At 39.8% G+C, this 12,488-nt stretch overlaps 1 protein-coding gene across 7 annotated transcripts in view; it reads right to left on the bottom strand.

Annotated features, from left to right (window-relative positions):
- Positions 1-12,488, bottom strand: part of CALD1 (caldesmon 1) — a 143,066-nt gene that overhangs the window by 6,283 nt on the left and 124,295 nt on the right. For all 7 annotated transcript variants that reach the window (XM_075210232.1, XM_075210234.1, XM_075210235.1 and 4 more), the window contains 4 exons: positions 8,580-8,623; positions 5,311-5,383; positions 3,075-3,212; positions 1,889-1,984 (listed from right to left, as the gene is read on the bottom strand). In XM_075210232.1, coding sequence (XP_075066333.1) covers positions 1,889-1,984; positions 3,075-3,212; positions 5,311-5,383; positions 8,580-8,623 — 351 coding nt within the window. The remainder of the gene's footprint in view (positions 1-1,888; positions 1,985-3,074; positions 3,213-5,310; positions 5,384-8,579; positions 8,624-12,488) is intronic.

Below are 12,488 nucleotides of genomic sequence, written 5' to 3'. Positions count from 1 at the left end.
GAGGAGCTTTGATTGGCTCCTCTTGTGATGTTGATTTTTTTATTTTTTTTTATATTTTTTTGTGTTTTAACTTTTAATAGTTTTCAGTGAGACCCGGGTTGAAAAACCTGGGTCTCACCATTCAGACTGGCATCTACCTGGGTCAGATCCGGGAAACATCCTTCAAAAGACCCGGGTTCAATTCCTGGGTTATCCGACCCGGGTAGATGCAGGGGACCCCCTTTAACACTTCATCACCATCATCACCATTTATTTATATAGCGCCACTAATTCCGCAGCGCTGTAACACTTAGCCTCGACCTGGGTTCCCAGGGCATAACTCGGGTTTTTGAGGCAGTGTGAAACGGGTATTAGTAGGCTCAACAGAATTTTGTGTTCTAAACAGTCTAATATTCGGAATGGCTACAGGTTAGTCTTGCACTGTGATTTTTCTAATGTTCTGCTTAGCTGCATCTTGGACTATTCATGTGACTGTTCTAATTCCGTGGATTGGCTACAGCTGGGTCTAGCACTGCGCAAGTCTACTTCTCTGATTGGCTACTGGTATAGACCTGTAAATGTTCTAATGCTCTAACTGTTTTCAGATTGGTCTAACCTGTGACTAGTCTACTGCTCTGATTGGCTACAGATTGCTATAGACGTGTAGGGTTGGGTACGTACGGTCGACAATGAAAATATTGGCCGTTCTCCTGTCAACATGAAAATGTGGGCAAGCTAAATGCCGACAAGTCCATTCTGGTGACCGCTTCAAAATATCGACATTCACAATATCGACAACCACAATGCAGACTTATACAGCTGGCATTGCTCTTTTAACGTCGGCATTGTGATTGTCAACACTTTGAAGCTGTCACCCAATGGAGGTGTCGGCATTTACCCTGCCAAAATTTTTGTGTGGACAGGATAACTGCCGACCATTTCCATTGTGGGAAAATTGACCACATCCCAACGTGTCAACGTTTTAATGTTATGATCGGCTTCCGGCTATTCTACATACAACGGTGTAGACCTGAACCCCAGACGAAGGTGACACTGAGAAAACAAAAAGTGAAGATACCTAAAAACAATCATAAATATTTCAGAACAGGCTTTAAAAACGTAAAAAATTTCATGTTTGTGATTTACTAATTTCTGAACATTATTACCTTCTCAGCACAGTGAAAAAATCATAATCCAAGAAGGATAGAAGGAGGAAGAAGAGTAAATCATCAAAGAGACCTCTCCCTGGAGGGGCAGATGGACAGACGAGTAAGGAAAGAGAATCAGCTGATTGAGAGTAAGAAAAAGACAATAGGTGTTATAATGTAGACACGAGTTCCAGGAAGAGCATAAAACGGCAACTGAAGTAGCCCAACGAAAGTATTAAAGTCATCTAAACCCAGTGGAGGCTGCCACTTATTTAGAAAAACACAACTGGTTAACGAGTAACTAACGCCACTAGTTTTTAATGAATTCATAGGCTAAGTATTAGTTGGGTCCAAAATATGGCGTTAACTTCGCTTAGGTCTAATTGTGTTTTAATTATTAAACCACTTGGTTTCTGGAGACCTCTGTTAACGTCAAAGACAATTATTGGAATTTTCAAGTGAAAAGACCAAACGGGAAAGTGTGGGGTCCGGTTGGTGACCTTTCACACAATTAGGATATCCACACAGTTTCTCTTGGTCTATCTGAAGCTTCGTTAAAGTCTTATATATTATATAAATATCATTCTGTCACGTGAAGCACGCCCTTATCATAGGCCAACGAAGGTAGCGTTGCTACCCAGCTACCTTAATCCCTCTAATAGCCAATTTTAAGCACCTTTATTTGCATACTGCATACAGTATGTTTATTATCACACTCTTTGAATGCTTTAGGTCATACTAGATAACATTTTATGACTTACCGAAGGCTTTGAAGAAGGTGATTTGTTGGTCTCTGGAGTTTTGGTTAGCCATTCATTAATACGACTTGAAACGCCCACTTTTAATCCTGCCGTTTCCTGTAAACATAAACAGTTATCTGTCAGAGACATTAACGGAACGGTTCCTGTAATACATTTTCATCATTTCTATTCTCACGACACATCTGGGACTGAAACCCAGGTACTATTGTAAGGCAAGGTCTGTTTGTGGGTAGAGGTCGTATTGCTGCACACATTCACCCATCTAGGTGGGTCACCTGCAGGGGGAAAACGCAGCATTTGCAGAGGGGGGTTTCCACATCACGCCGCCACTGGGCGCGACCAGCATGCATGGGGGTGTGGCTATAATTTTAGCCAGTGCTCGGCTGCTCTCCAACTCTTCCTATCCCAATAATATACATGGGCAATGCTGCGTGCACTACTGTTAGGTACAGACAGCTCTCCCTTTTCGAGCAGAGCCGTGTGAAGCGGGGGCAGGGTCCAGCCACCTCAATTATACAGTGCCCCAGGCTTGGAGGGGGGTTTCCAGGCACTAGGAAACCCTCCCTCGGTTTGCCTATGACCTCTGACTACCTACTTGCAGATGTTTACCTAATGGATAAAACGATCTAACAAACCCAGAGATCATCAATGTTAGAAGGAACATGATGAAGGTCCTGGGATCCGAGGTATGGGAATTCACCAATCTTATTCACAGGAGAAAGGAAACATTTGTGAGTAATCATCTATAATTCTACAGTATACATCTTTAATGATATAGATACGACTTTACTTTTTAATCATTCCAGCTCCTGCCCTTCTTGAGCATTGCCAGCTGCAGTATCATCGTGTATCTGGATGAATGCTTAGCCTATACATCAGAACGTACAATATACTGAATAATAAAAAGCCTAATAAATGACACATAGGTGACCCAGGTTCTTTATATCTTATAATCATTAAAACCGTATACATGAAAGATCTAATTGTGCTACTACCAGCTGAAAGTCAGAGGGAAACAGTGAGTGAAGGTCTCTGGGCTGAGTGATGGAATATTGAAACTCAATCCATGTCAGCTACCAGGCATGTGAGCTACAGGCATTAAATGCTAACAGAAGCCATAAAGGAGTACAAAAATAAAATAAAAAGGTTTTAAACGGAGAATACAACGGAAGCGAGATGTAGTTACCTTGTTTGGCGACACAACACCGCCCGGTGATGAGAAAACGTTTCCTTTCTCCCACATGCTTTTTATGTTACGAACGCCGTCAGCCGGCAGCGGGAGGTCAGAAGGTGCAGCTTTGCCAGTTTTGGGGCCTTTGTTGTTCTAAAATAAAAATGTAAAGAATTGGGAAATTTGTTGAGTGTTTTTAGATTTGAGGTCTCAATACATATTTTAATGAAGTTCGATTTTTTTTTTTTAGCAACAATTCTTTTTATTGAAGAGTTTTATACATTTTAAGAACAAATAAAGTTTTAAATCTACCAACACAGCCACATGTTTCAAGGTAACCCTTAGGGCTTAATAAGGAGCGTACTCCCACCGCTAGGTGATGCGTCATAAAAATATATATTGCACTTAATAGGTAAACATATTTTATAGTGTGTAGCACCTTCCCATACAGGTAAAGGGTCACCCTTTCTGTAAACAAATTTTGTCTTAAAGATGTTGTCTACCTTCAGATATCTTTATTGATTTGTACATGCTCTCCTGCAAACTTTACTGCGCCCAGATAGAGCAGTTGCCCTTGGATCCACAGAACAGTTCTGTGTCATATCTAAGGACAACAAAAAAAAGGAGGGCATGCAGAAACCAGTACATCAAACTCGTTGGAAAGTGGAACAGCCTCTTATATTATTTCCTTAGATGCACAAATATTTCAGTGTTTATAGTTTTAATAAATTATGTCCATGGACACATCACTTATTTTGACCGCTGTTGATAAATCCTGCAACCAGCGTTAGTCAGAACATAGGGGACAGATAGTAAACATAAAATGTATTAATAGTAATAGTAACCCAAAGATACTTTTACTTCTTATGTCGTTATAATAAAAACATACTGCTCAGTCATGTGTATCCTATTTATGCATTTTTTGAAAAACAGAAATTGCAAATCAGAGATTTACAATAAGTTTAATTTGTGTTTTTTAAATGCATTTTGCAAGGTGCCATCTAGAGGTGAGCAGCAGGCGGTAGAGACAAAATTAAAAATATTACATTGGGGTGTAATGTGGCCGACAATCAGAGGCGGGCTGGGCTGGGGGGCAGAGGGGCATCGCCCCCCCCGGGCCGCTCAGTTTTACATATATTCGGGCCGCCGCCCCCGTTGAATATAATATTTAATAAATAATGCAAGCGGCCGCATCGCGTGTCACGTGATGCAGCCGCCTGTGCGCCCCCCGAGCTTCCACTTACCAGCCCGTGCCTGCCGACAATGGGACTGGTAACGTGATTGTACAATTGAGGTACAGTTCTCAATATCTGTTTTTTTTCTGTATATATGGACAAATGCATAACGCCAATCCTACAGTAATTTTACAGATTCTATATTGTACCATAGTTGTAGTTATAACCTTGGTAGCGCAGAATAGTGTTTGAGGGGTGTGGCCTTTTGAAAAGGGGGAGGGACATAAACATTTCTCGTAACGCCTGTCTTATTGACTGTATGTACAAGTCAAGTACCACATCACACATTAATTATACGTCTGAACGGAGCACAAAAAGCAGTATATACCATCACCTTTGAGGCGGGGCAGGCTAGGGTTAAGGGTAGGGGGGCCGGTCCCATAGGGGGCTACCTTGGGCTGGGTCACTGGCCACCTGCATCTTTTTTCCTTTAAATTGTTCCTAATAGGACGCTGAGTCAAGTCTTGCCCCTCGGGCTATAATTTGCCAGCCCTCCCCTGCCTGTGAGATGGTTTTATAATGAAACCCTTTTGTGCAGCTTAGCACTAACCTACAGCATACTGAATATGCACTAAGCCCATTTATTGTAAATATCCCGTTCAGAATAGAAAGTCTCTTTGCAGGAATTCACAACACCGTCCAGAATCCCAAGTATCCATCAGGATTTCCTCACACTGACCACCAACCTGAGCGAAAACCCTCTGCAAGATCCAAACGGATCTGCATGACGAATGCAATGGTTGTAAAACGCAACACTACATGGGGCGGCTTTTGTGCCATCGGCTTCTTCATCAGACTAAAGAGCCTGATTTTACCTTGGAGGACAATTGGTAGACGCCATGGCAACGAAGGAGAATCTTTATCCAAGATGCCTGAAATTCCGGACAATTATATATGTACAGTTCTATCCTTCTCACTAAAACCAGCCACCAAAGTGCGCTCCCCTGCAGAGGGGATGTATTGTGTATCTCTACCAGTCACACTACACATAGGGTCAGATATTATACCGTACTCACCCCAATCGCACTGGTATATTGCTCAAGTCGGCTGTCAATCTTGGACACCACTGCTGGTTGTGGAGACTTAACACTACAAAATAATATATATATTCAAAGTTTAGATGCTACAAAATAATAACATTATTTATATAGAAGGCTGTCACAAAAGACAGATGTGGAGTAAAAGTGAGCCAATGATATTGTGGAATATTAGCAGAATTATTGGAAGTTATGCCCGATCCCAAAAGTTTACCTACTTGGCGTTGACAAGGTTCGACGGGTCCGTTGGTATGTGCCCATGCCCGCTGGCAGCACGCCATCCACCTATACACCAGGCTGGCCCAATGTTATGTCTGACAAACAGTGTGTTTTCTACCAACACCACAAAGCTAGCGGGATCCAGCAGAGTGGTGTTGGGCATACGCAAGATATCCCGCTCTATATTATAAACACCGGGCCTCAGATAAGTACACTTTTGGTATGTGGTATGACTTCTGATTTTCCGCTTTGGGTGTAAGTATTCTAATAATACTATTAATACTACTAACATTATTTTCATCTATAAATGATTTCATAGTTTGAAAGTCACTCAAACGAGATCTGCATACACATTATAGTATATGATGTTGCCTACAGCAACCAAATCAGATTCTAGCTGTCATTTTGTAGAATGCACTAAATAAATGATAACTAAAATCTGATTGGTTGCTATAGGCAACATCTCCACTTTTTCAAACCCATAGCTTGATAAATTTACCCCCTGACTTTCTATCAATGCTACACCATTCCTAATTACTGTTAGTGAACGGATAAATAAAATATATATATACTAGCAGGGTAAGCGGGAGAGGCTTAGATTAATGTAAAGATCAGTAAGATTTTATACAATCAAAGTACAGTTAACAAGTAAAATCTGCAACAAAGTCCACATTTTTTAAGTGCTGCTGAAATGTTGATTTGAGTTTTTTATGCACAATTCAGGAAAATGGAAACAAAACACATTTTTACCTTCATACTCCAGAGAAATAAGGGCAGTGCGCGCAGAGTAACTCATGCCGCATTTTACTGAGCATTTACAATAAAAAATAATCCCTATTTAAAAAAAATAGGACATCGTTTAACTTTAAAAAGGATTTAAAACGTTGTTAACAGCTTGAGAGGCCGTGGTGTAAACTACGTCAAGGCAAAATGTACATCATGAAAATAGAACACCTGCGCGTAAAACGACGCAGACAACAAAGGCATGTTTATAATGCTCCGCGGGGCTCGTAAGACACCAGTTACAGAGGTGCCAGGTCCGTTATGACTTCAGTCCTAAAACATATTGGTATAAATTCTGAGAGTCCAGATGTTCTCTGCTTTTATTGGACTAAAAGAGAGCCTGCCCTCTGGTGTTGACAGTGTAGAATGACAGCTGAAGAGAGATAAGGGTATAGTTTATAGTATCACGACTAGTGTTACGTGGTAATGAACTGCAACATTAGTTTTCCACTTCCTCTGGCTACGGCCACTGCAGATAAGATCACAAATTAAAGATGGCTGTCTGAGTGTCTGGGAAAGACGTGGCCCGCTTTAATCATGGAAACAAAGCCTTCTTTTAGAAGACTTGTCACATTTTAATGGGGATTTGCCTGAGAACAGAATGGTTTCTGTTAGGAATCATGAAAAGAGGAAGTAAACTGAACACCGGAGAACAATTAAGGTGCCGATTCCAGACAATCGCCTTGAAACCACAGTCTGGATTGACGTCAAGGGAGTTCCGAGAGATTGCACATTTTATTGTGTGATTTGCTTTTGAAAGAAGGTCTAATGGACTTTTGATTGCTAACCCTTTGTGTGACAGGAATCACTTAATAATGAAAGTAGATTTGTTAAAAACATAAGATTGACTTCGATCTTTCTGCATATTTTGCACTGTATTATGAATCTAACCACTGTGCAAAGTGTATTAACAAAATTATGTAGACATTCTAGAAAAGTGCTATGCAGCAAATAGTAATTAAATGACATTTCCACCTCATGAACTTATTTCTAAACCACCTGCTCCCCCACACAGCAGGTTGAAGCCAAAACTAGCAAAATCGAGCCCGATATTTTCATTCTCTATGAGCATTGCGGGTCTCATAAATGAATAGCTTACATAGGCAAACTGAGGGGGTGTTTCCTAGTGCCTGGAAACCCCCCTCCAAGCCTGGGGCACTGTATAATTGAGGTGGCTGGACCCTTCTCCTGCTTCACACAGTTCTGCTTGAAAAGGGAGAGCTGCGTGCACCTAACAGTAGTCCACGCAGCATTGCCCATGTATATTATGGGGATAGGAAGAGTTGGAGAGCAGCCAAGCACTGTCTAAAATTATAGCCACGCCCCCATGCATGCTGGCTACGCCCACTTGCGGCGTGGTGTGGAAACCCCCCTCTACAAATCCTGCGTTTTCCCCTGGCTTAGACGCTGATAATGACAGAGATTAGACGCAGATAGGTGACATGCGAGGCAACTCACGGTGAACTCAATCACCTCGTATTACGGAGAAGCAACAATCGTTTACCATTGTTTTAGAAACTATCTGGATAACTGGTTTTCCGATATGAGATCCCATCCCCGTAACTGGATTGTATTACAGGTGGAATCAATATTTCAGCATGGGTCACAACTTATAACCCAGTTTTACATAAACACCATGACCTATTATCATAGGCATTTTTATTAATATTTAGTAAATATAAAGCATTTCTCTTTGACAGTAGCTTTTAGATCATTTCTAAAGTGGAGCTGTCATTTATATACAGCAGATACTAACAATATATACTTATAATGTTTGTGTATGTAAGCAATAAACTTAAAGGGTGTGTTAAGTTGTCCGCAGGCAATCTACATAATTGAGTTACCCTCACTGTATTCAAACTGATGAAGACCCAAGAAGACAAACAATCATTAATTGATACAATTTTATTTAATTTAATAGAAACACTGGGTCATGAGGTTGATTCCCGACCATGGCCTTATCTGTGTGGAGTTTGTATGCTCTCCCCGTGTTTGCGTGGGTTTCCTCCAGGTGCTCCGGTTTCCTCCCACACTCCAAAAATATACTAGTATGTTAATTGGCTGCTATTAAATTGACTTTAGTCTCTCAGTCTGTCTGTGTGTGTTAGGAATTTAGTCTGTAAGCTCCAATGGAGCAGGGACTGATGTGAGTGAGCTCTCTGTACAGCGCTGCGGAATCAGTGGCGCTATATAAATAGATGATGCTAATGATACAACTTGTACACTAATATACTATTACCACTCACCTTTTCTGAGCCGATTTATTCAAAAACTCCGCCCGCTCCTCAATCTAGAATAGAACGATAATAATAAATTATAGTTTTATTTGCTTACCATACTAGTCAAGTAGTGATAATTAACTATATGATATTAAAGAACGATAAACAAGGCAATAGATCATACTACCACACAAAACACTTTGCAAATATTTGCAAAACACACACCTTGGTTTAAAAACAAAAACAAAAACAAACAAAAACAGCCATGCAAAACAAAAGGTAGTTTAGGCAGCAGATGGAGCCAACTGTAGTGCATCACTTGACTCACCAATCAGATAGATCAATATGTGCAAAGTGTGCAATATGATGTAGCACATGCCCTTGTGTATCAAACTCCCATTGTCCCATAGACTGTAAGCTTGCGAGCAGGGTTCTCTTACCTCTCTGTCTGTATGTATTACCCAGTATTGTTTTATTAATGTTTGTTCCCAATTGTAAAGCGCTACGGAATTTGCTGGCGCTATATAAATAAATGATGATGATGATGATAATGATATTTCACCCTTTTCTGCTATAGTGAACAGCTGTATCTCTGACATGCTCAGACTTTTGTGTTAAACGCCCCTCAAGAGTGTGCAATGAAATCTGCTCCATATGTGTGTGCAGGAATTACAATTATGCAGAGAACCAACCACCAGGGGGAACAAAACAAAAAACAAAACACAATTTTCTGCTCATATACCACAATCTCTCCATCTGTCTACCTGACTACTTCTGATTGAATGCTTTAACTTAGAACAATATATAAAATCTGTTTAGATGTTTGAGTGATGCAGGGCAGTGCTCATAGCCAGGTGAGATACAGTTTTAAAAGCTTGGACTGGGTATCACGATGCAGGGAATCAATGTCAATGCTCTGGGCCGCGGCGGCTAACGGGTCTCAGACATGGCCAAGACGGATCAGGTCATGGTTGGGTAGATGAAAGGGCTGGGCTGATCGGGGGCATAGTCAAGAGTTAATGTTTAATGAATATTAACGTTGGCTTGTATGTGGGGTATACAGTATACTCAAGTGAGAGATGGGGGCTACTTGCAAATTTTTGTGGTCAGTGCAGTCACCAACACACGTACGACCTCTAAATAGACTCTGCAAAATAATTACATTTGTCATCATAATCTGTTGGCTTACTGGCTGAAAAAAGTGAAAGGCAATGCCCAAATACACCCATAAGTTAAAATTATGCAAATAATTAATACAGATATGGAGCAGCTTCTGGTGTCAAACACTAGGTGGCAGCATGTCTCTGTAAACATGACCTAGTAAATAACACAGCCACATACAGTACAAGGAGGAAGATAAAAGAATATTTGCTGTAATAAAAACATAGCCCGCGATACAGCTGGGATCAGAAAAACTAATTTGAAAAGAAGACTGAACAGTCCAAAAATCTCTAGAGATTGGGGCCATTATGGTGAGTGGTTCTATTATAAAAGTTCTGGGGGGGGCTACTACAACTTTTGGCCCAAACGCAGAAAACAAGTTGGAGTCCTTTGTGTAACTTCACAAATAGGTCGGTCTAAAATATCCATTAATTGCTTTAAAAAAAAAAAAAAAAAACACTTATAAATATAAAAAATGTAGTCAGTATATAAGTAATAACATAAACGGTATATTGGTAATTTGGTCCTGAAGGCCTCTTCGAAACTAGGAACCGCTGCTATGAGACCAAAATATATAGGTCTGAAGACGAATAAATGCTGCAGTAATTAATGTATTGAAACAAAGTAACTGGTGAGGTTATCAAACCTCAGGCTCATAAATTATTGCAACACTCAGAAACAGATTCATAAGTATTTCACATTATGTGGAGTAAGCCCCGTATTAGAACCATCTTACTGTTTGGGTGTCTCACACTGACCATTAAGATACATTATGCTGCTACAACAATGTTATGTGTATACCAAGTTTTATATATATATATAGATATATATATATATATATATATATATATATATATAGATATATATATCTACTATATAAAAGCCTAGTGGCGTGTGTGGGGGAAAAAAAAAACCAAGCTGCAGCGCCACCTGCTGGGCAGAGTTATACACTGACCTATATATTTCTTGAAGGAGAAGTGACAGTTGGGAGTGGTTGGTGGTTGGTGGTTGCCGGGGGTGACAGTGGGGAGTTTTTAACACCTTAAGTACCTTGATTTGACTAGAATGCATGAGTATCATGCACGGGTTAACTTTTATATATATATATATATATATATATATATATATATATATATATATATATATATACACATATATATTATATATATACTCTATTTGTATAATGTATATGGGAACACTGATAGCATAATGCCTGAGGTACTGCTGGTATAATCAGTATAGAGGTAACCCTGGTATAGGCAATATGGAGGCACTGAGGAGGTGATTTATATTGGTTGGCCCATACTGGTAGAATATATTTCGGGCAATGCTGGTGCAATCAATAGGGGGGGGGGCGCTACTAGTGTAATCCTGAGTGGGTCATTGCTATTAGAGATGGGAGAGTAGACCAATTTTTGGCTGATTTTTGTAAATTAATTACTTGCCTAATTATTTTAGCCAAATTTGTATCCCTAATTGACATCACTTGAATAAAACGTGGGTGGTTTGGGGGCAAACTCTAGACTCCAATCGGTTTCAAACAATAAAATGTCTAGAATTTGGTAAATCATTTCACACACAAACACATGACAACGTATTCTGCATGCATGTTCCATTTCACAAACAGCGAAGGCTAATCTAAAAAAGCAAACAAAATAATAAAAAAAAAAACACATGGGTGGAATGCTTTAATGAAATGCTAAAAAGATTTAAGAAAATCTTAGTATTGACTTCAATTGTTTTTCTATTATGATAATAGGAACCTTTACAATCCTTTGTACAGTTATTTACACCTAACAGCTACATATACAGTTACACAGGAAACAGATCCAGTAAATTCATTCAGAAACCCATCAATAATTAACAATTTGTTGATCATAAATTTCTTGTCTTGTATTCCTTTTATAATTTTAATATTTTTTTTTCTTAAGTCAGTTCACCATTTTATAATCCACCACTAAAATACTGAACACACCACAAAACGTTTTTTAATAACATACACTATATAAAATTACAAAGTACTTCTGTAAAAAAACAAAAGAAAGGAAGATATACATATTATTCATTGGGAATCCAATTGTTAGCACATCAGAGCACATTCTTTAAACTGTATCAGTCACCGATATATAGAACTACCTCATAGCTCAGTCATGTCACCAGTCTCTTGTGAATTAATAATCTGTCATCATAGGTGTATCGGATCAGGATACAAAACAGCTGTCTGCACTTTGTTTAGGCATACCTACCAACAGTGCCAATTACAGAGGCTGGAAGGAGCAAGGGAGCGGGAAGAGGACATGGTCTTACATAAAATGACTGAGAGGAACATGGGATTAGGAATGGGACATGGTCTCACATACAATGACTGAGAGGAACATGGGACTAGGAATGGGACATGGTCTCACATACAATGACTGAGAGGAACACGGGACTAGGAATGGGACATGGTCTCCCATAAAATGTCTGAAAGGAACATGGGACTAGGAATGGGACATGGTCTCACATAAAATGTCTGAAAGAAACATGGGACTAGGAATGGGACATGGTCTCACATACAATGACTGAGAGGAACATGGGACTAGGAATGGGACATGGTCTCCCATAAAATGTCTGAAAGGAACATGGGACTAGGAATGGGACATGGTCTCACATACAATGACTGAGAGGAACATGGGACTAGGAATGGGACATGGTCTCCCATAAAATGTCTGAAAGGAACATGGGACTAGGAATGGGACATGGTCTCACATAAAATGGGTGAAAGGAACATGGTAC

This window comes from Mixophyes fleayi, chromosome 4 (genome assembly GCF_038048845.1).
Source record: "Mixophyes fleayi isolate aMixFle1 chromosome 4, aMixFle1.hap1, whole genome shotgun sequence".
Lineage (NCBI taxonomy): Eukaryota > Metazoa > Chordata > Amphibia > Anura > Limnodynastidae > Mixophyes > Mixophyes fleayi.
Note: the sequence above shows the minus strand (reverse complement) of the source record. Positions and strands in the feature narration are given on the sequence as shown.